Here is a 27866-nt window from a genome sequence, read left to right on the forward strand (position 1 = left end):
ACTCTGCACCCATCCTGCTCTCCGCTTCTAATCAGCCATCCAGTTTGAAGTGAAACTCCAGGTGGAAGGATCGCTGCTCCTCGGTTCATCCAGAGGAGGAATACCAGGAAAGGATTCCGCATGGGATTACGTTTTTAACGCGGACGGGATTATATTACCTCCTCAGGTAAAGGCTCCTTCATTGCTCTCCGGGGAGGCGGTTTTGAACAGGGAGCTGAGAGAAGCAACTCCAGCATGTTGGTTTCTGTGGCATTTGCGTGGCTTGAGTGAATTATTAACTTGCTAAATGATGCATAATTAGTTCATTTGTCAAAGAATCGATTTGCAATTGCTCAATGATGCGAGTTCTTGGGGATTTTTTATCAGCATGACTGGATGTTTTGCCATTTTTAGTAAATAATTTATTGTGAAATCTATGCCCAGATATACACACTGCTTAAATAAACTTACAGCTGCCTTGGTTTTGGTTCACCATGACATCAATCTGCAATATGCACTACATACTTTCACTTATAACAAATTTTTAAAAATAAATTATTTTTCCTATTAATTCACCTGAAGCTTTATTTTAAGTTATTTCCACTTGTAACAGAGAGGAAACTTTTCATCTTTAACTAAGTTTGACATCTTGATATAGATTCTCCTGATTCTTCTTGTTTTGAAGCAGGATGATTAAGCGCAGGTGGTCTCAGTATAACATGTCCAGCAACAAGCTGTAACTTGCATTGAGCTGATTGCCAAGAGTTAAAATAATTCAGCCTGTGAGGAACTCAATAAACAAATCGTGTATCAGAAGCAGCAGCAGGAGTGACCCTGTAGAGACATGCTGGAGTTTGACTTTTTTTCTGCTTGTTGCAGCTTTTTGATCCATTAAAAATGTTTGGAGCACAGCACTGACTCCTGTGAATGGTGGATTTTAATACTCCCTGGTAATGTGTGTAAAGAGTCTGGCTTCAGGCTTGCTTCCACCCAAGAACAGGGTCTTATGAAGTTCTGAAACAAGTCCCAATCCCTTCCAGCTACTAACCCTTAATGCATCTGTACTGACCACTTCAGAAAATGAATGTTTATGCCAAGCGGGGAACACAACTCCTCACTTTTAGAGTTAGGCTGCATGCAAAGATTACACTAATGCGTTGAAACATGCCATTTTAATTGCCCACAGTGTGTTTTTAGAGCTCATCATGAACAACCACTTTGTAAGACATGTGTGGTCTCCCAGCCCATATTGTCGACATCCTGTTTGCAGTGGAGCTTCCTTTGGAACACCTGCCTGATATGGGTTCTGCTTTCTTTTATTTCTGTGGCTAGGTACAACATCGAAGCTTCTGATTTTTCCTAAAAAGCTGAGCTTTGTGAAACCATTTAAGGTTGTGGGGCAAATAGGAGGGTACGGTCCACTGTAATGTCATTTCCATTGGAAGGTGAACCTCTGCAAGACGTTTTCTTGTGGGATTCATGTGTATTTAGTTCCACCCATCTTCCCATAAGCGCTGACCACATTCCTTGTTGATGAAAATAATCTCAACAGTATAACCCTGCCACTACTGTGTTTCATTGTTGATAGTGTGTGTTTAGCCTGATATGCATTGGTAGTTTTTATCACACATTACATTTTTCCTCTGGGGTTTCAATGCTTCCCTGCTTAAAACACCTGACTTAAACAAATGGGTCATTAGCAAGCCACTGCAGAAGACAGTCCAGGTCATAAATTACCAGCCTCTGGAAAGATCAGTGCTTCATCTAAGGAAATCCAGCAAATAACATTGAGTCATTGATTTGTAGCATTCACATCTCCTGGAATTGTAATTTTGTCATTGACTTTGCAGCAATCCCTCATAGTGAGCATGCATGTAGTGACAGTGGAGAGTAAAAACTTGACTTTAACAGAAAGAAACCTCCAGCAGATCTGGGGGATTCACCACAGGATGAAAGACAGCACAGTAAAAGCTTAGCCAATAGGAGAGAGAGAGACAGAGTTAAACATAGGGTCAAGTGTATCACCTATAAGAGGAAAACGTTGAGTTGTTGGCAGCAGCTCAGCTGATGGCTCCCTCCATGAAGGTGTCCTGAGGGTTCACACAGCAAATGCAACCTTACATGCACCCAAGCATTCACTTTGCTTTAATTTTTTGAATTAAAGTAATAAAATCAACTTTTCAAATTATTAGTATTTATTGAGTTGAACATCAATGTTATCACTGGCTTTTTAAAGTGCTATGTGCTCAAAAACATTTTTTTTCTCCCCTGATACATGTTGGAATAGATGCTGTTATTGGGTTTTAATGCTAAATACATTTTAGAACCTGCAGCAATTTAACATTATAATTTAAAAAAGAAGAAAACAATTAGCTTATCACCTATGCAATGAGTCACCTTGTGGTGCAGTGCATGCATAATGAAACTCCCTGAAATCTCTGCTGGTCCGCCTCCAATCCAAAATAAAGAAAACCTAAGCAATTTCCAACTTTTATTAGTGTGTATGAAGTGATTGTCGGAAACTATAAACATGACCTGCTACAACATTTGTGAAAACTGACGTGTTTTTTTCCACTGCACCTATCTTTGACAGGTATGCAGATGACTACTACAGAAAAAGGACTGCAATTTGTCCTCACAGTGGATAGCAGCAGACTGTGAACATGCTGGAACAGATATGTGCATCTAGAGAGCCGGCAATACGAGACAGGAGCGCAGCAGACCTGTGCTCCTGAACACCCAGCTGCCTCACAGGAAACCTAGGGTTTCTTAAATGTAGACCCACCTTCAGTAATTGCTTCTAAGGAAGCATTAATTTGGCCGAGCTGCACCTTTGCTGAGAAGGATGACATCACAGTAACAAAATAACAATAATTTCAGACTACTTAATTTATGTGTCAAAAGAGCGGTTGATCTGAGTAATTACACAAAGAGAAAATGATGTTTTCTTTGAACAACCCGGGAGTTTCCTGCAGGATCTAAGGAGAGCAGATCCTGAAGCTTCGCACAGCAAATGCAACCTTACATGCACCCAAGCATTCAGCAAATTAATTCAAACCAGACACAAGTTCAGTACAGCTTATTGGGTGCTTGTTAAACTTGCCATTCATCACTGTAATAAATTACTTTTACACTGTTTAATTATCATATGTCTCACATTTAGCTTAAGTTAAGTTATCCTGAGTGACCTTATTAGTTATGCTGCCATAGGCTTAGGCCTCTCCTTTTTCTGCTGCCTTCTCTTACTGCTCTCCAGTTTTCCATTATTTGTCATAATTTCAACTTTTAACTTTATGTTTTCTTTGTTTTGTATGCATCATAGAAGCTGCATCTGGTCTGCAGTTAATGAAGTTGCAGTTAATGGGTTTTGTGAGTTTTTTGTGGTTGATTCACTTGTATACTGTGTTTGAACTCCTGAGAGATCCCAGTTCTCAGCCTTCCTGGAAAAGCTTACTCCAGTCAAACGTCAGAGTCAGGAGGAGCAGTGTGTTTTACCTCCAGCTTGCTTAACACCTGGCCAGGCCAGTAGCCTTGGAAAGTTGCTAAGAGACTCATGGGAGTTTAGTTATTCACTCTTGATGTGCTTTGTAGAGCAGCAGGAAACTTATAACTATTTTCCTCAATGCATTCTGGAGAGGTGGTGGAATATTGGTTATAGCAGTGATGCTATCAAGGTCTTGCAGTGAAATGAAGGTTAAAGCTGCACATTTACAGCACAAAATTGTTCCAAGTGTGGTTGGACATGTCAGCGATCCTGTTTGTGGCATTCAAGGACCTTTAGGCATAATCATGAACATGAGGGTGTCTGGTTCAGAAACCTCATTAACTGATTTTTTGTCCTGACCGTTTTCTGAGTTATGTAGTTGTGCTGGTGTCTTTAAACCATCATCTTTAGAGAACAGTTAAGGTTTTTACTTAAGTGTGAAGCAAGCAGCCAGGATGAAGGTCAGCTTCTCCAAGTTTAAGGCCATGGTTATCAACTTGAGAAGGTGGACTAAGGTCATGAGATGTGAATCATGACCAAAACATTGGAGGTTTCTGGACTCAACCCCAGAAATAAGGCCTGGATTTGGTTCACCCCCCAGGTTGCTCATACTGAGTCAGATTCAGTTGGAGGTTTCTCCAGAGTCAGTGTCGAATCAATGACGCAATGCAATTGACTTTCTTCTGTTGCTTCATCTTCATTCAGGAGTGAATGCTGCAAGCCAATGACTCGATGCAATTACGCCACTTTATGAGTTCTGGATAGAGGAGTTCTGGATAGAACATATTTACAGACGAAGGCTGGTTTTTTTATCTTAAATGCAAAATGTGTGTATTATTTATACAGTTTTTCTACTTTGAACATATTGTTCTTTCAGCAGATATCTTTTTTTAGTCTGTATGCTCCAGTTAATGATTAATTGGTCATTAATCCGATTAATCATTTGAGCCCTAGTTGCCAGCAGGAGCAACTGAACAGTAAAGCCCTTAAGAGAATGTTTTTATAGTTGTCTCATGATTCTATAAACAGCTGTAACAAATCAAGCATCAGTGTCCATATCACACTTCTGTGTGAAGCAAACATCACCTGAACATGCTGATGGGGGACACACATGAAGCCAGGCTTTTACGAGGTGCTCTCACTGTCAGACTCTGTGTGGTGAACCATTTTCTTGCTGTATGTCAGTGTTCATGATTTGCTGTGCAGTAATAGAACTATAATGACACATTACGATGCATGGAGCAAAGCCTCAGCCACTCTCTTCCTAACATGAAACATGGTTCTACAAGCGTGCTTAATGTTCTTACATGTGTGTGACTTCTGAATGACAGATGCTGAGGGAGGTTTTCTCCTGGCCACAAACAGATTGTATTTCTAAGCAGGATCCAGCTTTATGTGGCTGTCATCCTCAAGCGCATAAACCATCTGAGGGCAGTTCTCCATTCCTTCCTCATTAGATTATGTCTGTGTGCTCTCTAATAAAGTTGATTACATGGATGTTAGTGGGTGGATTTCTTTAGGCTGTTTATCTCATATGTTTGAAGGTGAGATTGCGATTGGCTAAAATACTGTCTTTACCTCAAATGACTGACCTTTGAAGTGTAACAACATGACTTATAATAAGACAAATGCTAAACAGGTCATTCTGAGTACAACTCGGCTCTCAGGGTGGTTTCAGGCTGCGGAAGGTCTTTGTTTGGTCTTGTTTCCTGCAGAATAACTGAAGATGCATTGATCGAAGATGTATACCTAATCTACAATTTTTGTAGAACTATATTCTGCTCTGATAAAAAAAAAAAGTTATTTTAAGTCTTCATGCCTTGAGGAATCGTTCTTTATTTTTATCATGATCAGAAGCAACATCGCTTGCGTGTGAGAAAGCAGTTCCTGTAAAACAAGTTCTAAAGCTCAGATAAAACAGTTCCGAGGTGACATGTTTTTATTTAGAGTCTTGTATTATTGATTTTGAATGTTTAATTATGCAATAAATTAAAAATTAGTAAATAACACTATAATCACAACAATTTCACCATGAAAAAACAAACTTATAAAATATTGAAATAAAATAAGTACATTAAATAAATAAACAAGTAAATAAAAGCACCATTAGTCTCATGAACAATAATAAAGAAGTCTAAACTTAAAATAAAATTGCTCACATTTAGGTAGACTGAGCTTCTGGAAGATTGTACAGTTACAATTGAGCTCAAAATCATTCATATGCTCAGATTTAGATTTAAAGTATTTGTTGCACAACTTAAAAGTTTATTTCTGATAGGAAATGAGATAGAGATCTCTCAAAAGATGGTAAAACTATGAAAAAAGAATTTAAAAAAATAATAAAATACATTTTTATTTACATTTTATTTTAAAAATGCCATTTTGAATATTATTTAGTCATATTCAATAAATTAGAATATGTGTTTAGATGATGCCCATTAAAGGTAACTTTTAAGAATAACAACCATACTCAAATAAAGGCTATATGCTGCCATAGCTGTGATTCAGCCAAAACTGCATAAAATATATACATTTTGCCTTTAAGATTTTTTTTAAAAAACTGTCTGTAACCTAGCACCATCTTGCATGTCATGTTTTGTTGGTCCAAGCCCGAGTCTTTAAAACCAAACCCTTCCCACATAAACAAACTAACTCTGTCGTCTTTGTTTATTTAACGCTGCCTCTGCTGCAGGCGCCAATGATTTTGTCTCCTTCTCCATGTAATACAGTTGCAGTTTCTGCCTTTTCATGCCCAACACAAAACCATCCTGTCTACCTTGGGATGTTCTGTACAGACCATACATCACTCAATACTCCCCAGGGGGATGTTTATCCTCTTACACGAAGACGCTGAAGCCTAATATACCTGAGATCAGCCTTCAAAAGGAACAGAAGAGAGCACAAGAGAGTATGAAATGATCAAAACTGAAAAAGTATAAATGGAGAAGGATTTAAATGTGACAAGTAACTTCTAGAGCCTGAATTAACGCCAAACCTGTGAAATATATTTTCTTTTTAAATGGGTTCTTGTATGCTTGTTCTTCCACTGACTACACTTTATACTAAAAGCAACCAACTTTGGCCATTGTTCCCACAGTAATGACTTCCACACCAAAGAGTGTTGAGGTCAGCATTACCTGGTACCACTTGCATATATATGGTGGTGCACTGATCAGAATAAAACTAATGTATTTTTACTGTCAAGCAGAAACTTTAAGCTGCAGCAGATTTATCATTGCATCTCCAGATATGACGCTTTTCTTTTTCTAGAAAGTTTGTTGAGTTTTTTTTTACACTACACTATCAAAGAAAATATGAGCTCAGAAGACAAAAGTAAACATTTTCCCCATTCCCCTTCTCTGTAAGGTGGAGTGGTAATTCAAGAACACCTGGCTGAGCTGCTGAACCAGAACATCATTCATCATGATCAGATCCATTACTGTCGTCTTCTACGGTGAGAAAGCAGTCTGTCTATGTCATTACACTAATATCCCCATTTCAAATTGTTTCAGTCTTGTTTACAGTGTCTCATATTGCCATAAAAATCAGACAGCAGTAAATTTACACCATTGAGCAGCAGCATCTTTTCTCTTTAAGAGATTCTGTGGGCAGACAAAAATGCTGATGATTATGTTTCTGTGCCTGCTAATATGTCAAACACCCTCTTCTTCACCCATAGTGTTCCTCTTGTCTTGGACATGCTGGGCCAAGCCTAATGGATCAAAGAACAAGAAACCAAAGCAAGGTGATCATCTTCATCAGTAGCCTATGATCTTCAATCCTTTCAGTTTTATTATGTGCTCCAATTTTCTGTGCTAACTGAGGTTCACAGGAAGGTGAAGGTTGCAGTAATAGCTCCATCTGAGTGTGATTAAAGTCCACTGGAAGCGTTAAAAGAAAATCTGGTACTTACTGGCAATAGAATTGCTGCAAATACTTTTAAGGTAAAATAATGAAATGCAAATAAACACTCTTTTCAATTCAAAAATACTTCATTTATTCCAAAAGGAAATGAAATGTCATAACTCAAATCATTATCCTGGTGTATTGAAAGAGTTGTGGATGGTGATGCTGTGGGCAGGAAGAATCTCCAGTAGCAGTAAGTCTTGTAACAAATCTCAAGAGGCCTCTGACTGAAGACTATTGTATAACCATCTCATGACTGTCATGACATGCTAACAAGTCAATATCGAGGCAACAGAGACTATATTCACAGTAACACATCCTGGATGACACCATCAATTGTTGTCAATTACTGCTAAACCACATCATTTGCTTTTGCTGCTCCTCTTTAAATCTCTATAAACCAGAGTAGATTTTGTGTTGGTAGTGATACTAAAATGTAGCAAAATATACCACATTTCCCTAAAAATGTGTACTTTATTGTAAAGTAATGTGATTTTCTTTTTGTATCTTTGTGGTATTTTGTTGTCCACTGTCCAGTTGTTCCGGATATAGAGTGTGACGTCCGAGCGGGGAAGATTAACCTCCCAGAGTTCATTGCCAAGTGTCCAGCACACTGTAAAGAAACCAAGCAGCAGGTCTACGGGACAGGCGTCTTTGCCTCAATCTCCAGCATCTGCAATGCAGCCATCCATAGGTGTTTGGACTGGAAAATGAATATCGCCGAAAGAGTCTCATGATGGTTTTATTTGACAAACATGTTGTCTGCACAGTGGAGTCATCACAAACTCAGGGGGTAAAGTAATTGTGAGGAAGATGGCCGGGCAGAACGTCTACAAAGGCAGCAACGCTAACGGGGTGCGGTCACTGTCTCTACCCAAGTGGAGGGAGTCATTTGTGGTCTCAGGTACTTATGCAGAATTAAATATTTTTGAAAATCAGTTGTTTAGAAGAAATTTGTTGAATAAAAGCTGAATTTGTTGTGTCACAGTTGGGAAACCAAAGAAAGGTGTCATCTACCCATCCACTCTGGACTATGCTCCTTCAAGGCCAACCTATGTGAAGACAGGTAGGAAAAGCATCTTCACACTATTACCACACAGTTTTAATGCATTATATTTAGTTTTCGCCTGAAATGTCTCGCTGGAGATAGGCATCAGCACCCCTCCCGACCGCACTAGGGACAAGGGTGTACAGAAAATGGATGGATGGGTAATTTAGCAATCAATTAATCATTAATACATTAAATGTTAAAGGCAGTATGCTCTTTCCATCTATTCGTTTTGAACCTGTTAGGACCACCTGTTTTGTCTGGTATATTTCGAGGTCAAAAGGTGACAGAAAAAACATCCGCACACTTGACTCTGGCATGCTGAACCTGGATTTGGATTGCTGCAGTCTGCTAAGAATGACAAGAATGCATTACAAAACAGAGGTTACACTGTAGACGCTCTCATCCATCCTCCTCGTTTGTGACCGCCTTCATTTCTTCTCTTTTTCCAGGTCCAAAAGACACCAGATTAGCTGCGTTCACGACGCTGCCGCCAACAACAGCACCTGAAGCCACCACAACAACCCCTGAACCAACAACCACAGCTGCTCCCACTACCACCACCACCACAACCACTATGCCTCCGCCACCACCCACGACCACCAAAGCCCGGGCCGCAGTTCATAAAATCAGGGACGCAGGTGAATAAAACAAGCAGATAAAAACGTTTTAAAAGGTAAACGAGCAGCCTGCCTCGTCTAGTCTAACTTACAGCATTAGCAGCTTATAATCAGAGCTTGCAGCTTGCCGCAACAAGCCTTCTTTTCTGCAGTGAGCGATGATGAGTGCCAATTACAACTGTAATTATGGAGCAATTACCGCTCTTCTGTGGTGAAGTTAATGCAGTGTAGACTGTTTTAACTGTAGCTTTCATCACTGATTAAATAAAAACACAATCACTGAGACTCTGCGTCATACTGGATGGCGGTGCAGGTACGGTGAGTAGACAGTGCCACCGTATCTTAAGGTATGCATTCAAATGAGACGGGCAGAGGGCCAAATAGGCTGCCGAGCGTTCCCTCTCTCTTTCATTTTCTGTAACATTATCTTCCTTCTCTCCACACCGGCACACCATTTGTCTTTCTTTCATCCAGGCAGCAGTCACCCGTACCTTGCCCATGTGGCTGCCGCAAGTTCAAGTAAGTGAAGCAAAGCAGCGAATAATTGTATGTAGGAGGGATAGCAGGAGGTGCTACAGTGGTGATAGTGTATTCTGGGTTACACAGAGCCTCACAAAAATAACTTCTTCACCCAACAACCACAAACATTAATGTATTTTATTGGGGTTTTAAGTGGTAAACCAACATAAAGCAGGGCATAATTTTGATGTGGAGTAATCTGCTAAATGTGCCTAGTGGCTTGTTTCCACCGAGCAATATGCTACGGGTTGGTATACATTTTTTGTCTGTTTCAATTGGACCGGCATATACAGCTGACCTGTACCTCATCATTCTTGGGCCCCCTTCAGTTGTTGGTCCATAAGATAATGGTACGGCTAGTGTGGAGCTACTGACATCACACAACTCAGTCCATTAACTGGGGAACAGAAAAAAAAGTCTGTTTTTCTGTTCGCACAAGTTATACTAGTGCGATGACAAATGTGGCGCACAAAGCATTACATGGCATGACAGTGGTCTGCTTTTGGAAATATCACCTGTTTTGTTTGAAAGGTCGTGGTATCTTCCATATTTATCAACAAGTAGCTTTATGTAAAACATATATACTGCTCAAAAAAATAAAGGGAACACTTTAAGTGTTAAACACCTGTTTAAGTGTTCCCTTTATTTTTTTGAGCAGTGTATATATACCAAGCAGTAAAATCATTACGGTTTGTAATATACATTTTTATCTAAATGTTTTGTGAATGAACTGTGTGATTGGTGTAGGACAGTCACAGAGTGCCCAAGGAAAGAGTCCAAGCCAAGGTGGGTAAATACACTTCAAGAAGTTCCAGCTATTGAAAATATTTTCACACACAAAGCATTTCCAGTCTGACTAAACCATCAAACCATCTCTTCAGTGTTCAGAGGTAGCTCCTACCCAAACAGGTATCCACAGCGTGCCAGTGCAGGTAAATCAACTCAGAAATCCAACCTGCTAACCTCTGCTTTTTAAAAACATAATTGTTCCTTTTACACTGACACTAAGACACTTTTCTTTTTTTAACTTGTGCACATAAGCTCTGCATGCCGTCACTGTTCAGTATCTATCAAGCTACTTGACTTGTCTTAGTTGCAAATCAGAAATGGTGCTTATGGTTTCATTCCATCTCTGTGGGTCATGTTCCAACTTTCACAAATATTGGAACCCCTGGTAAACATGAATCTAAGGACTTAAAATAAATTCACCTTTTATTGCAATAGCATAATGATGCCCTTAAGAATCCAACTAGAGTGGAGTACACAGAAACTTACGTTGTAACCAAACTTCAAAGCCATGTTTAGCATGAGTAGCTAAACATAGTAGTACCATTTCTGGTTTCAGGTGTGTATTCATCCCTAATATGCCTAATGTTGCTAATTTGCAACATATTTAAAATATAGCTGTTTCATAAGCTGTAATCACTATAACAATCTCCACTCTACAGAGCAACAGTTTGACACCAACATTTATTGTTACCTTCCTAAAATAATGGTCTACATAATTTTTTAAAAATCACCACCTCTTTTTTTATTTAGGTAAAAGAAAAATGACTTTTGCCGAAAGTGATTTTGTCCATTATTTAGAAGGTGACATTATGTTAGTTACTTTTAAAATATGAAAGGCAAGAGAACATGCCAATCAGGAAATGCAAATGTTTGTTGACTTATGTAATTAATTGTCTAAAAGGAAATAGGTACTTATTTAAACTTAATCATATCCAGTCAGGGCAATAATCAGAAAGCAACAACTGTAATTGAGTTAAATTAGAAGTTTCCTTATTCATTTGCCAGCAGGCACCAAAAGGAGCTGGATGTAGCGAGTAGCAACGATCTGCCTAGATGACAACTATTAGAAGTCTTATTTGAGAAGCATGCCTGGAAAAAGTATTTTCTGCTCTGCTATCAAAACATAAACATGTAGAATTTGACAAGTAGCTAGGACTAAGATTAAGTGTTTCTGCAAAGATTCCTAGTGGGCCTAGTATGAAACACAAAATGTCTATGTGTAAACACTCTGCTGTTCATACAGAATATGATGGAGGATCTGTGATGCTGTGAGCCCTCAGGACTTTGTAGAAGTTCATGGCAGCATGGACTCATGAAAAACTGAGCATTTTGAATAAAAATCCAGTAGAAAAAAATAAAAATGGGTTGTTAGTGGGTCTCTCAATAGTATAATGATACAAAACATGACTAAATAAACAGAAATGGTTGTTCAACCGTTGAGCTGAAGCTGAAGAAAAGAGTGTCACTCGATAAAATGTGAATTTATTCTAAGAACGTTTACACATCCTTACCAGAGGTGGTGATACGTGAGGGAGATTCTGTATTTTCAATCTGTGCTGATATTTAGACATTGGTGCAATCTGCTAATTTCAGTGAAAAAACTGAACTCTCTACCGGAAGGGATGCAAATTAACACAAACATTTAACATTTAAGCAATAAAATTTATACTTTATTGAAGTATCAGCACAGATTAACTCTGTAATGTTTCGCTATTTTGAAAAAACTTCTTCCTTCTAATCTTGGTCCAAGGTTTGCGCCGGCCAGAGGCGGGCTCAGCCATCAGGAGGCAACCATCCTCTCCAGTCGGCCCAGGTCAGCCTCCTCATTAGCGCACTTACACCCATGATTAAAACAAAAACGGGTACAGGTAGCATGCAGGTCACCGTCAGCAGACTACTGTAAGTCTAACCCCACTGTTTACAGTCATGGGCCTCTGATATCTTCACCCTCAGGGTCACCACTAATACCATCCTCTGAGCTTCCCAGCTAACATTCCTCGCTGCATAACCGCTGTTTTCTGTCATCAGGAGCATCCTACCAGTCATATTTTCATTTTACGAGATGAAAAGAGTCAAATGAAGCAGAGGTAGTGCTTGTAAATACGCCCATCTTACATGCTTTTGTTTTTGATAGCACGCTGTGAAGAAAGAAAAAAAAGCCTTTAGCTTCCATCAAAGCAAAACAGCTGGACTACATTTGAGGATGGAAGCCCAGAACTGAAACTCTGCTTTACCCTCCTTCCTCTTCTCTTTTTTTCCGTCTTCTCTTCTCCTATCTGCGCTTTTCTCGTCGCTTGCAAGCAGCTTTTAACAGGGCTCCACCCGAGCGGACCCCGACAACGAGCCAGTCGAATTCTGGTGAGTTTCTCTGAGCAGGAGTCCTCAACCACGCTGACGCAGACGGGTCAGATCAAACAGTAGAGTAAAGACGATTGTAAAAGCGCTGAGTGAAATGTTTACAGACTGTGGTACGCCGACGATGCGCCCAAATCCAAGCAGATGCTCAGATTTCGACAGAAAAATCTGAATGCGTCTATTCACCTAAGAGATGAAACAATCAGTCTCTCAGATTCATCTTGATTACGTTGGTGATAACTGCTCCATGCTCTAAAATAACATCTTAACGCCTCTGTTGTCTGAACACAACTTTTGGTTTCTTTCATTCCCAAATACTCTTTGCTCTCCTGCCCAGTTCAGCCAGCAAGCAGAATTCAAAAATGAACTCTTAGTTCAGCCAAAACTTCTTAAATCTGCAGCTGCACTGGACTAAAATAAGAGCTAATTCAAACTAAATCGGGAAAGTTAACCATCTCGCTTCATTTTTGAAAAGAAATAAAATCTGGAAGGTTTGAAACTGAATTTTTATTTTCAATAATCTGAATGTAAAACTGCATTTATCCAGTGTATTTTTCCAGGATATGCATTTAAAATACCTTGAATGTGCAGAAAAGTTCTTTTTCAAACAGTTTGGTTTTTTTGTTAAAAAGGAAAATATCTTCAATAAAGACCTACATCAGTGAAACTCACTGTCGCCTGAGAGAAAAAATTGTGGATAACTAGTTCAATCTAAAGCACATTTTCATGACAGGGACCATTTTCCGGGGTTTGTTGGGTCATTAATTCTCACTGCCTTTTAATTTCACTTACCAGGGTGGAAAAAAATCAACCACATTTCAGAGTGGAAATTTATGCCAGAAACTACTTTTTCTGGCATAAAAACAAGGGTTTCTGGCATTAATTGGCAATAAGTAAATTTTTTACACTTAGTCTTTTTGTCCAGTGTTTGATTTGGTTATTGGTTAATAAGGATTATTTGTTTTATTTTCTTTACGTCATTGGCAATGAGGTAAATTAAATAGGTATTTGAATCGCAACTGTAAATCCCTGCAAAGGTGAAACCGATTTAGAATTTTTTTTTTAAAATGAGACCAGCAGGAGTAAATATGTTTGTCATTTAAAGTAGCTGGTAGTCGCGACAGTTGTGAGTTTTGGCAGTGAAAGTTCAGAGAGTTGAAACGAGCAGCGCCAAGTGACCCAGTTATGCGTCCAAGTCTGTAACCATTGCAGCATATGGGTCCAATCTCTGAAAAGCTCCCCAAACCAGCCAAGGTGTGGCCCTCTGAGGAATGTGCTTCTGTTTTTCCTTCTGCGGAATGCAAAGCCATGAATCCCCTAAAATTAGACAGGGCTATATCTGTTTAAATGACAGCTGATTGTAGGATCTGATTTATAAAAGGCAGTGTAAACTCTTCCACAAAACGTTTGCTGCTTAGCTCTTGATCCGTGCAGGAAGCGGCTATTCAGATCAAGGGATAACCATGTGATTTACAAAAGAAAATACTGATTCCTTTAGGCTGCTCCTTCAGATGGAAGTCAGAGTTTAAAGGTGAAGTCAAGCAGTGCCTCCGGAGTTTCCAAGATGGATGCTTCTTTTGACTTTGGCTCTTTAGTTTTTGATTTATGAGTTCAAAAAATTCTTTTCCTATGTAGCTTTGGCACCTAGCGGCTTAAAACAGATGTTGGGTGTTATTGCTTTAAGTTGTGATGCTAGTCTGGCGTCTATAATGAAACATGTCAGTCTAACAGCCAAAAAGATGCATGAAAATATTTAAATCACGCTGTACCACTTAGAAAGGCATTTATATCCACTGAAGCTTTCCAATTTTGGTCAGGCTACAACAACAAACCTCAATTATTTTCAATTTGATCTTATAGACGAGCACAAACTAGCATGGATTGGGGCATAAACAACAAACACGAGGATGAAGGTGCTCTCAGATAGGACCAAAATTACAAATTTCTTTGTCCAACATGAAAATTGGTGAAAAGAAATCACTGCATATCGATCTGACTACCCCGCCCTCATGGTGAAACAACAAGCTGAAAAGCTACTGTAAACTTACAGCAAAAGCTGTAAAGGAATTGTTTACAGCAGAGTATATCAAAGTCTTGCAATCAAAGCACAGATTTATATTCAATTGAGAATTCATGGCATGACTTGAAAAGTGAAGCTCCTAGATGATCTTCGTTCAATCTGACTGAACTTGAGAGACATTTTGAAAGGAGAGTTTGAAGTTTCAGTGTTAAGATGTGCAAGGCTGGAGACATACCCAAAGTTTGCAGACATAAACACAGGAACACAAATGTACACCACACTTTTCAGATAATTATTTGCAAAAATATTCCATGGTTTAAAACTGACGCCTTTTTGCCGTTTCGTTCCACCTCTCAGTTATGCACCACAATGTGATTCTCTCACATTAAGACCCAAAGAAAAACATTTAAGTCTGTAGTTGTAACTTAACAAACTGTGGAAAAGTAAGTAAGTTTTGGAGCTGCTGTAAATGTTTTGGATTATGTCTTTTAGCAGAGTTGTCTTTTGTGCGAGCAAGTGTCACAACACAATGCTCATTCTGATATGAAATAAGCTCCGATCCAAGAGGAGGATCCTCCACTATTGACCTCTGCAATCACTGAATTGGTTATGATTAAGGAAGTTGAACTCGATCCTTTAAGGCAGTTTTTAATAATAGTAAAAAAAAGTCAACAGCAGCAGATTGGCTTTATCTCTGCCTGCTATCTGAACTGTTCCTGGTTTGACATTGGGTCTATAATAATACGTCCGCGCTTCAGTGGGCTGCTGGCTGCGCTCTCTCAGGCCGCCTTTGCAAACAGAGACCCTTCTCACCAGCTGCCCCTGTATGGGAACCTCAAAGTCGAACGCTGTGTGTTTGTGCAAGCTGCCTGTCCTCAGAGTGGATTTCACTGAAGTGTGCAGTCATGGTTCAGTCTGTTGTTGCAGAAGGAGCTTTGCCAGTCTGGTTTTTACCTCAACTTATTAATAAAATTAACTATCCAGACAGTTTGCTTTTTGCTCGTTAAAGTTTGCATTCATGTGACCAACTTCTAAGAAGGCCCATAGGGTAAACTGAAGTATTTTAATCTATGTAAATAATATCATAATCAGCCTAAAAAGCTATCTTAAACGTAAGGAATAAATCATTCTTTCTAGATTAAAGAAACAGAGTTTTTACATTTTTCAGGTTTCAATTTATGTCATCTACCAAATTATTTACATATAATCAAAAAACATTTATTTTTAACCTCATTATTCATATTAAATCCTAATGAGTTAATAAAGCAGTAAGTAGCACCAAATTAATAAACTATCACTAACAACAACTGCTCCAACATGCAGCCCTAAATATATTATTAATGTAGACAAAATACCATTTCATTCCTGGAAGCTGTTTTACATCCAAACTTATGTATAAAGTTGAATAAAGACACATTAATCACTATGTAAAGTTAACTAACTGGTTTGTTTTTAAAAGGCTTTCCTTAATTTCTAAATCATCCGCGATGGTCAGATCGTTTGACATATATTCACAAACATTCAGACATGACTCCCTGAGAATACCAGTTTAGTCATAAAGGCGTAAATATTTTGAACTGTGGAGGTGGAGTAAGAGGTTGTTTTGGCTAAACCTAAGCGCGAAGTAAGAGCATTTTGAGGGATGTTTGCCAGTTCTTTCAAATCTATTTTTTCCCCTGTATGTCCACTATAAAACAAAACCCAAATTCATATTAAGCTTTTTTTTTTTTACCTTTCTAACCAAAACGTTGAAAGAAAAGAGCAAGTTTTCTCAAGCGGCAACTCAGTCCTCCAGCGTCTGAGTGTCTACAGTTTTAGTGTCGTTCTGAACATTTTGTGCGTTCTCAACTAATAAATCCCACTTTAGTGGTGATCACAAGTATGCTCCTCCTTCATGCCTGTCCTGAAAATGGCTTTCCAATTCTCCCGTGCACAGCTTTCCCCAGGAGAGACTGGCCACCCTCTTCTTATTCTCGCCCTGACTGGTTCCCAGGAGCTCGACGACCAACAGGTAGCAAACAGTAATCCCTCAGCAAAGACTGAGATAAATGTTGGTTTTTAATCAGATGAAGGACAAATGGGCTCAAAAAAATATCCAGAGTGAATTAATCTTTCCGGATGTTGCTGACACATCAATGTTCTCTGCTCAGATGTTAGCTATGCAGTTCCAGACTCAGGATATGCATGGAGTGAGACAGAAACACCTGAGATTCCAGGTAAGTAAATGCACCTCCTCTCTGACAGAGTGCTGCAGCTTTGGGTGCGTATCGCAACCTTTGCTGCAAACCTCGTATCCAGCTGTGCTGCACGCTTGTGCATCTGGTACAGTTCGGTATCTGCTAATCATGTATGCGCTGAATTGACTCCATGTGTAAGTACGTATATGCAAGGGAATCTCTGTTTACATGCCATCTGCCTGCCATATGAGGGCTTCTTTGAAGTGCAGAAAAGCAGAATGGGGCAGGATATTGATGCATGTGAAAGTGATGTACTCTGAGGTGATAATTGTGAAAAAAAGGTCATTGTTTTCACTGGTCTGGGACTGGTCGTGAAGGATTTCTGACCAATCGTAACCATGGAAACATGTGCTTCTCCCTCTGACGTTTCCTCCACACTAACGGGTTTCGTAACATCCTCCTCTAGCTCGGGATCTCAGGCCTGATATCTCAGAGTATGAACGCTGGCTTTATAGCTTTGGACCATACCGTAAGTGTTCATGCATTTCTATTTGTTGGGGTTACTAACAAATCTCCAGGTTATAGAGTGTCAATAAATGGGTTGGGATTACCTTGCTAAAGTATTCAACCCCTTGGACTTTTTCGCGTTTTGTCACATTACACCTCCAAACTTCAATGTATTTTATTAGGATTTTACGTCAGCCACCATTACTTTGTTACACCAGAAATGAAATTATTGCAACCAATAGTAGTCAGAAGTGATCATTTGCAAATAGATTCAGTCTGGGTGTAATTTATCAATAAAAGCACAGTTGTTCTGTGAAGACATGTCAGAGAACATTAGTGTTTGGAACCACAACCACACCAGAATACTTAGACCCTCTCTAAAAATACTTATAGCTTCCCATTTTAGTAATTCAAATACCAAATATACCTGAGTATGTATTAATACGCAGTGTGCTACAGAAACTAACGTCTACAGTTTTCATTATCTCCACTCTAGGTTGAACAGCCGATCAGTACCAAGGAAAACCAATTGCACTCTTGAAATGATTTTTTTGCAAACACCAGACCCATTGCACCAAGGCTGCATTTTTTAATACATTTTTTTAATATACTCTACAAAAAGGCAGATTTTCTGCAAATAGTTTGGAGTGACATTCCATAGAAAAAGCTTAATAGTCTGGAGTCTACTTTAAAAATAAAGTGTCAAAAAAAACATACTGAACAGGTCACAGATATTGTGTGAAAGAAAACTAGCACTGCATTTCACCCTGAACACACCATATAGCATATGGTGGAGGCAATGTGATGCTGTGAGGATGATTTTCATATGTAGACAGAAAAACTGAACAGAGATGATTGGAATATGGATGATTTTACTCTGATTGACACTAAAATGAACAAGACATTCATTGGTAAAGCCTGCAGTGGTAATATAGCAAATGTGATTCTAAAACCTACTGAGTCAGGGGTCTGGATACAAATGCATGACGCATTTAAATTCAACTAATGCATATTTTTAAAGTGGTTTTTTTTTATGCAAAACCTATACCGCACATTTGTATCTAGGCAAACTCATGTTAGGCTAGTTTTCAGAATAATAGCGCCCACTTATGTGTGATTTAACATCAGTATAAATGCTGCAACCCTTGATTTTTATTTCAGGCCATTAAATGGGTAAATGGGGATAAAAGAATGCACACAACATTTTACAGACTTTTATTTCTAAAAATATAACATGTAACCCTTTTCTCTACTTTGCAATTATCCGCTGCTTTGTGTTGGTCTATCATATAAAGTTTGTGGTTGTGATGTGACAAAACATGGAAAGATTCAAGAAGTATGAATACCTTTGTAAGCAGATGAAAAAACTGTTTGTTTTCTTTTATCCAGGTTCAGCTTCTGGTACTTTTGTATTTAATTCACAGTATAAACACAAGCAGGCTGGCTGCTGCCCTGTTTCTTCTCTAGGTTTTTCACAATACACAGATATTATAGTTGGGTCAATTTCCGTCTGACTGCACATGAAAGAACCTAAAATACCTTTACTGCTCCTTGAAAGGAAACCACATTTTATTTGTCTTATACTTGCATGCCTTCACATTAAACAATATAACTCGCTTGCAGTACGACCTGCTGACGAGACACAAAAGCCCAGCAGAAAGCACTAAATCTCATATTTCAAACATTGTGCTTTCTTCTTTTTTAGAGGCACAGGTTGGCATTCAAATCTGAGGTCTGGAAACCATTTGGAGCATTCACCATAAAAATACAACCAGAAATCTAGCCAAGCTAAACATTTAAACAGAGCGGTGTGCTGGCTGTTATGCCACAGCGTTAGTGTTTTCTTTGGTTGCTGTTTTATTCATATTTGATAATGTCTTTATTTTTAGCCCCTCCCTCCACTGACATAGATGGCAGCCACAAAATGCCCCTGCACTTACCCCATGGCAACGGTGAGCAGCCATAATGAACATCCAGGGAAGCCTTGAAGATTATTACGCAGCTTTTGCACAGAATGCTGTTGAAACACAATTGTGAAAAAGTATTTGTCACTTCACTGATTTCTTCAATTTTTGCTATTTAGTTACACATAAATGTTTCAGATCAATAAACTAGTTTTAATATAAGACAAAGATAACCTGACTCAGGGGTCTGGATACAAATGGTGAAACTTTTTCACAGCACTGTAAGTAAATGCTTCTGAACTTATAACTTGCTGCTTTCCTAATGCTCAGCTTGTATAATGTCATTCATGCAGTGGAACCAGTAGATGCCTGGAAACAAGATGCAAACCCTTATGAATCAGGTAAGTTTGCTTGCACTGCCGCTAGTTTGCAGCTTTGCAATAAGTGCGATTCAAACCAAAGCTATCCGAGGTTAAGACTCTGGGTTTTGGCTCGGCCTGTAATTGAAGGGAATTGGGACAGAAGCCAAATGGCATGGTGGCTCGGGGCATGATGTTTGTGACTGGAAACATTTGGGGTCACTAAAAAGAGGACGCCTTCAAACTTTCAATGTAATTTCCTAAAAGTAGGCGTTTGAGCTGTCTTTGTTGTTAGTTAGTTGAGTGTTTTATTTTCTTGGTAAACACCCAACTGCATTTTCCTGGATGATGAAAGGTTAAGCTGATTATTTTCCCTTCAGTTGTCCCACATGAAGACGACCAAGATAAAAAGGAAAAAGATCAAGGATTCTGTCAGCTAATTAAAACAGCTAATTAATCCAGAAACATCTTGACTTTTAAGCATTTCTCTGTTTTGTTGTTTTCTAGGTTTTAGCTTGAGAGAACCAGAGGCGCTACCCAGAGCACCTGAACCCCCTGCATCACAAGGAGACCCAAGTATGTGGATGTTCTTGAACCTATGAATATGTGAATGTTATTCATCTGTGGCAAGCACCCAGGTATACATCTAGCTTCAGTCCTATTAAAGCAGATAATACTTTTAAGTATGCATACCTGAGACTGATTGCCTATTCAGAGGATTTTCTTGCGCCTGCACTTTCAAACCAGGTCCTTTTTATCCTGGTGGTCCCTGCTGGGATCAGGTGCAGATTATTCTGCTAGTTGAGAAATTGTAACGTGTATAGAACTAAATAAGTGTCTGTTTTAATTGTAAATCTTATCATTTCTGGCTTATTCTGACCTTCTGCTCTTATAAGCTTTGTAGATGTAGAGTTGTGTTCAAAATAATAGTGAGATGTTTAAAAAAAGATTAATCTCAAATTCCTGACACATTTTATTTCCATAAGCAAATGTAAGTTACTTTATTTGTGCCATCACAGTCCCATTTTACTTGATGGTCCCTGACCTTCTGAGGATGACAGTGCATTATCCTATTCACTGTCAGGATGTTTGCACATCCTTAAAAAAACCTTAAATTGAATTATCTAAAATTAAGGCCTTAAAATGTCTTAAGTCATTAAAGATGTAAGCAGGCCTTAAATACGTTAGCAGGACTATATAGTCTCATGTCCTATGTAGGTTTTTCTTGTGGAACTTTTTTATCCGGTAAAAGTTTGAGTTATGTGTAGCCATTTCCATTCACTGCATTCTATGTCTCAAGGTGGTAAAGGCTATAGGTAACAAGCTGCTAATACTTGTTTGCTAGCTAGCTAGAGAGCCATGTGCCATATGAGAAATGCAAAGTTGCTGCCAAGAGCCAAAAACCTCTCAGAAATTTCACAGTTTTAGCCCGCTGTATTTCTTTTCTATATCTTTCTCATAATATAGCTTGTAAAGACTATCAAATGCATAGAAAGCTGATGTAGGTTCATTATACACTTGAAGTTACTTGCCACTGAAACGCAAGGCTGAAGCAGTCTGTAAAACATTTGGACTCTGCATAGTCACAGTAAGATGTATTTTGTTGAAAGTTAAAGAAATTCAGTAAAACTTCAAGAGTAGGGTAACAGTCCAAGAAGTAAGGCTATAATATCCTTAGAAATTAGATTCTCCCACTATGAGTCTACCATCTGACAAAATGGTGTGTTTGCAGCTGTTGCTGCTGCAAGAACAAAACCAATGCTACTCATAAAGAATATTACTGTCTGGCTTCTGTTTGCCCATTTTGTCTAGCTTTAAAGACAAAATAAAACAGAAGCTTGTCTGAATAATGTCTTGTGGATAGACTAGAGCAAACTAGATTACTGGATTTGGGCCAGAACAGCTTTCTTTATTGAGTGACTAAATTATTAGCGAATTTAAAAGCTCAGCTGAATTTACAAACAAAAACATGTAATCAAATATGTGTAAGAGTTTTTAAAAAATCAATATTTGGTTTCCTTTATCATAAGTTTGAAAGTCTTATTCATATATGAACATTAAAAAAAACAACAATCCACCTCAGTGCAGTGTGGTGTAGCCGCATGGTGTGTTCCTTTTTTTCCCCCTCAGATTGTAAGGTTGATCTTGCCTTCCTGATGGATGGCAGCTGGAGCATTGGGAAGCGGCGTTTTAAGATCCAGAAAGACTTTCTGACTGAGGTGGCTCAGGTCATCAACGTAGGCATGGCTGGACCAATGATGGGCATCATCCAATATGGGTAAACTCTGTCTATGCTTTCTGTAATTTTGTCCCACTTTGGAAAAAGAAGATATAAACTGTTTATTGTTTTGTTTGAAGTGACGAGCCTGTGACGGAGATCAGTCTGAGGGCCCACTCCAGCTCCAAGGACGTGAAGTCGGCCATAGATAAGATTGTGCAGAAGGGCGGCATGTCCAACGTGGGTGAGTGACCCCGCTGGTTGCTGCCAACTGCGACAAAAACTCACAAACTCAAGTGTGAAAGCGAAAGGGTTACAATTATCGCATGGTTTTTACTACGCTGGCACATTTTCACATGCAGGGATAGAATTAAATCTAAATTTGCCGGGAGACCAGCGAGCTAAATTACAGTTCTCTTTCTAGTAAGGCGTGTTTTTCCTTCTGCGACCAGAACGCATTTGCTTTTTACAAGCCTGCAGGGGTCAGCTCTCAAAAAGCAAGGGCTGTTTGTTGCTTTTTTTTGGCATTCATCAGCTGCAGATTTTGGAACTGATAGCTGGATTTTGTTTTTTAGGGTTTGCTAAATTTAGCTTGCTGACAGTTTGTTGGGTGTAACCACAATCGTACAACAGTGTGTGTGAATGTAAAAGGTTCTATAATCTTGATCAGAGCCTCTCCTGTTATTGTAAAGACCACCAACGATCAACTGATAAACTAAATATATTTTATCCCAGTACAGAGATATCTCAGTGCAGAATACTCTTTCCTTTAGCCCAATGGTCCCCAACCTTTTTATTCCCGCTAAAGCCTTTTTTTTTTTTGCCCCGATTTTCCCTTTACCAATCTTACAACATCCTGCAGTGTGTGGTGTGTTACGTGGTGGTGTGTTGAATATGCCCGATTTTAGATCGGGCATATTCAACCCGATTATCGCAGCCTTTGGGGTTAAAACTGTCACTTGGGTGGCTTTGTGGGGGTTGTTAAAGTTTCAGCTGCACAGTTTCAGAACATTTGGTGGATTATTAGAAGGTTTTCAGAAGAATGTAATATTCAAACAAGAATATTCGAAATAGCGATCATTGTGCGGCAGGAAAGCACAAAATCTTTAATAAAATTCAGTGTTATTACAATTTTCTTATTACCGTAGTTAATTTATTCTGAGCTCTCTGGAATCTGCTGAATGTGTCATCATCAATGATTAGTCATTGGTTAATCAAGGGTTTCTATGTAGTAAAGTTGTACAACAGAAATCCCAGGACAACATGACTTAAAGAGACATACCGCTGCAAAAAACTCAAGTCTCATTGTGATCAATGTGTCAAGTCATTTGCAGTCCCAATAAGACATGGGACTGTAAAAGATTTAATTTAAAATAAATTTCAGTCCCAATTTAAATGTCACAGGTCTATAAATGCAGCAGATGATGTTTGTGGCACAAGATGTTTTTGGAGTTGGGTGAGTTTTATGTTGTGTTTGCTGTCAGTCACGTCTGGCAACCCTGTCTATCACATAAAATCCCCACAAAACACAGTGAGGTTAGAGGTTGTGACATGACAAAATGTGAAAATGTTCAGCGGGCATTATGCTTTTCTAAGGCACAGCAGCATCAGTTATTTGTCTCCCTGTCGCCCTCTGGTGTTCAAACAGGAAAGGCCCTCTCCTACATCAACAAACAGTACTTCAGTGATGCAAACGGGAATCGCGGAGGGGCTCCCAACGTAGCGGTGGTGCTTGTGGATGGCTGGCCCACAGACAAGGTGGAGGAGGCGTCTCGACTCGCCCGAGAATCCGGCATTAACATTTTCTTCGTCACCATCGAGGGCCCTGATGAGAATGAGAAACAAAATCTGGTTGAGGCCAACTTTGTTGACAAGGTGGTGTTCAGTTGCACAGGTTTACCGGTGTGTCCCATAAAAACAGTCTGTAACACTGTTTCCTGTTTCGCTCCCCAGGCTGTGTGCCGGACAAATGGCTTCTTCTCCCTTCCCGTGAACAGCTGGTTCGCCTTGAGAAAGGCTGTGCAGCCGCTGGTGAAGCGGGTGTGCGACACGGACCGCCTGGTGTGCAGCAAGACCTGCATCAACGCCAACGACATCGCCTTCGTGATCGACGGCTCCAGCAGCGTGGGGACTGGCAACTTCCGCACGGTGCTCCAGTTCGTGGCCAACGTCACGCGGGAGTTTGAGATTTCGGACACGGACACGCGGGTGGGAGCTGTGCAGTACACCTACGAGCAGAGGCTGGAGTTCGCCTTCGGACAGTACAACAACAAGGCCGAGCTGCTGAACGCCATAAAGCGCATCAACTACTGGAGCGGCGGGACCAGCACCGGGGCCGCCATCACCTTCGCGGCAGAGCAGCTCTTCAGCAAATCCAAACCCAACAAACGCAAGATCATGATCGTCATTACAGATGGACGCTCGTACGATGACGTCAGGGCCCCTGCGCTGGCTGTCCATCGCCAAGGTGAGGCCTCGGAAAATAAGAGATAAATATGACATTTGCCTTCACAGTGTTTCGCATTGTTTAACCTTCTAATGTTGTGTTACAGTAGAAGAACCAATATTTTCAATGTACACCTTTGCCTTTAAATCTGTAATATGGGACAGAAACGATTAATCGTGATGAATCGTGTATTGAAATAATCGACTAAGTTAGTTATCGATTAATCATTAGCTAGAGTATACAGACTCAAAAAAGGCAATTTGATGAAAAAAGAACATACAGAGAGCTTTCATTGAGCTAGATCTGTACAAAACATGTATACATTTTGCATTTAAGAAAAAACAAAACTTTATACATTTTCTACTCAAAATTTAACTATTTTATTTTCTGCCAGGGTTGTTACGATACAAAAAATGTCAAACTTAATACTAAAAACAAACACTCTATACTGCGGTAAATGTTTTTTGAAGGCACAGGTTTTTTTTCCTGTTAATCACAAAATAAGAGAAAGATGTATTTTAAAGTTTTGCTTCCCTGTTTGGTAAAACAGTATATGTATTCAGCAGCAACTATGTACAATTTCTGTCTGCCGGGCATTTTTTTCTGAATCTTTTCTTTAATGAACAACGACATCAGCAGGGTCTCTCCTCTAATTGTCTTTTCCCACCATAACCTGCATTTTTATAACCCTTGTTAGGTGTACCTTGTTGGTTAAAAAGAGAGTTTCTTTTTTCTGTATGTACCATTCTTATTGGAGTTTAAACTTTCTAGCAGCAGCTCATTATTTTGGTCAGATAAGCAACTGAGAGGGGAGAGGCAGAGTGGGAAAATGTGACACCAGGCCTGTTTATTTCGATTTTGTATTGATTAATATTGACAATTTTGACAACCCTAGTTTCTAGATGAGCAAAACCGTTTGACGCACCCTAACAGATTTTCAGCTATGAAAAACTTTGTGTTGGTCTATCACATAAAATAGGTTGAAGTTGCAACCTTTGAAATGTAAAGAAATTTGGAGAGTACAAATACTTCTGTAAAGCAAGCTGCACCTTCATTTAAAAAACTAAAAAGCATGTGACAATAACCTTCATTTCATAAAGCAAAATGGCTTTAATGTCACATTAGCCTTCAGAGATGCACATGCAGTTCTTTATTGATAACCTGTGTTTTCCTCCCCTGATCCAGGTGTGATCGCCTACTCCATCGGTATCGCCTGGGCCGCCCAGGATGAGCTGGAGTACATCGCCACTGACCCCGACAAAGAGCACTCCTTCTTCGTGGACGAATTCGACAACCTCTACAAATATGTCCCCAAGATCATCCACAACATCTGCCAGGAGTTCAACTCTCAGCCCAGGAACTGAGGGCATCAGTGCGACGGAGGGGGAGGAGCATGTTGGATCAGGGCCGTCTTTATCAGAAGGCTGACCGCAAACGCTCCCCCACAGATGGCGTCTCTAGGTGGGCTGCAGGCACACACAGATGTAGAGGCTAGAATTTACACTTCCAGTAAAAAGCTTACAGACACTCATCACCGGTATGAAAGTCACATCAAATTTGGGGTCTTTTAATGAGTTTAAATGAGCCAGTTTCACAAGGAACTGATTTTACATGAAGTAACATCAGTGAATTTCGAACGTAAGAATTGAATGCACGTGTTTGAATTTTGTGTTTAATTTTTTCCATTCTAGTCATGGTCATCAAAATTATGCACAAAAATACAAATACGTATACTTCCAACAACATTTGATAGCTGCATGACAGCCACATGCTTATTATAGCCAAAAATGAGCTTCCATAGAAATTGTGGCTGTATATTTGCAGAATTGGTAGAGTTAATTTAATTTGGATGGTTTTCTGGTTTTCATCAAAGTTGTGGTGAGGCTGGAGCTAGTCCAGACACTCAGTGATTTAATTATTTCCAAACCAGTTTTAATGTGCCACTTAAGCTTGAACATAAATTCAGTACCAGTTTCTCATTTTAACTGGGACATTTTGTGATAAAACTAGAAAATATTCCTGTTATTACAACATGCAAAGCTCATCAAAACAAGAAACTTTGACATTATAATGAGAGAAATTTTATATCTCATTATTATGGCAAAATTTCTCATGAGTTTTACATGTTGTGCTAACATGAAGAATACGGTCCCCTGGCAGACTGCGGCTTGTTAAACCTCACCACGACTCTTCACTCCGTTTCTTTTAGACAACATCCAAAAATCCCAAGACAGATTGCTGTTTTACTAATATGACCTTTTGTATTTAAAAGAGAATAAATTTTGGTTTTAAGGAGATTACTTTTTATGACAAGTTTTTTTTAATGTCGTTAGAACAAGAATGTTTTTCAAGAACGCATCAGAACTGCTTTTGAAATGGAGAAACTGAGGCCTCTGGACTGGCTTTTCCAAAGCCAAAACCTCAACTGTATTAAAAAATTTGTGGACTAAGCTCAAACGCTTGGCATGTATCAGGAAACCAACTCATTTAGAATAAGTAGTTGTGAAATATCCAGTCAGAATTAAGCCAGAAGCCTAATTATGGTTTAAAAAGCAATCGTACGAGTGGCCAAGGTTCAATTCTCTAAAAAAATTATTTGAGGCGGTATGTATATAAAACATGTTAACCCTTATGAGCCTTTCTAGGATCAAAACAAGTTTTATAACCTAACTCTTGTTCTTGAAATTCCTTGACATTCTTTGTTGTGAGAACGATTCAAACACATCTTTAAAGGCACAAAATAATACCACGTTCATTCTAATGATGAGTTTTTGTAAACTTTTCTTGTAACTGTATTTCATCATGGATTTGAAGATCAATTTTAAAATGTATCAACACAGTAAATTCTCATGAAAAACATTAGCATTGCACCTTTTGTTGGTGCCACAAACAACACTGTCAACTCTTTGGTGGCCAGTTTGTGTGATTTCCCTCACACAAAATTTAGGTAATTACTTAACAAGTTTATCAAAAGAAACTGAAATAAAACAAAAAGCTACAATGATATATTGCAGCCAAAATGCAACTCTTTTTGTGCGTTACCAGAAAGCAATTCCAACATAATAAACTTTGCGGACATATGTAGGTTTAACACATTCCTAACATTTCCTTTAATGGCTTCGTATACTTCATAAACTTGTTAACATGGTGCTTTCATATGATTACCTGTGAAGAGGATCCCCTCTTTCACAGCTGAGGCATTTTGATCTTCCTAACAGGAGATGTAATCTGAGTTCAAGTCAGAGACTATGGTGCTGTTTATCTAATTTTTATGTGGGTGTAAAAGCAAACCACCAGCATGGATGTGGACTTCTGTGAAAAGTGGGGTTGGATTATGCAGTTTATTTCATCCCTTTCTGTATTTCTGTAGCGAGCGGCTCCTAATATACCAAGCATTTTGAAGTTTTAAGAGTATTTATGATTTTTTTTTTTTTGCCTTTGTTTTCCTGTTTGTACATATGCTTATTAAAATATCTTGCTTGTCATGTTCACATAATTGGTAATTTTTTGTTTTTAATAAAACCAATGAACAGAA

At 39.1% G+C, this 27866-nt stretch overlaps 1 protein-coding gene across 6 annotated transcripts; it reads left to right on the forward strand.

The window, feature by feature from the left end:
* Positions 1-18: 18 nt before the first annotated feature.
* Positions 19-27866, forward strand: vit (vitrin). 6 transcript variants are annotated; one of them, XM_028007836.1, is made up of 23 exons: positions 19-166; positions 6830-6917; positions 7143-7208; positions 7907-8063; positions 8140-8273; positions 8358-8435; positions 8870-9058; positions 9512-9556; positions 10304-10342; positions 10438-10488; positions 12096-12158; positions 12650-12703; positions 16657-16731; positions 16871-16936; positions 17364-17426; positions 19294-19356; positions 19662-19709; positions 20175-20243; positions 21798-21945; positions 22026-22129; positions 23534-23760; positions 23839-24352; positions 25517-27866. In XM_028007836.1, the coding sequence occupies exons 2-23, from the start codon at positions 6887-6889 to the stop codon at positions 25693-25695; spliced, it is 2463 nt and encodes an 820-aa protein (XP_027863637.1). In that variant the 5' UTR covers positions 19-166; positions 6830-6886; the 3' UTR covers positions 25696-27866. The 6 variants fall into 6 exon arrangements, with proteins under 6 accessions (XP_027863637.1, XP_027863639.1, XP_027863638.1 ...); XM_028007838.1 differs by lacking the exon at positions 17364-17426; XM_028007837.1 differs by lacking the exon at positions 12650-12703.

The sequence above is a fragment of the Xiphophorus couchianus genome, chromosome 22 (assembly GCF_001444195.1).
Source record: "Xiphophorus couchianus chromosome 22, X_couchianus-1.0, whole genome shotgun sequence".
Classification (NCBI taxonomy): domain Eukaryota; kingdom Metazoa; phylum Chordata; class Actinopteri; order Cyprinodontiformes; family Poeciliidae; genus Xiphophorus; species Xiphophorus couchianus.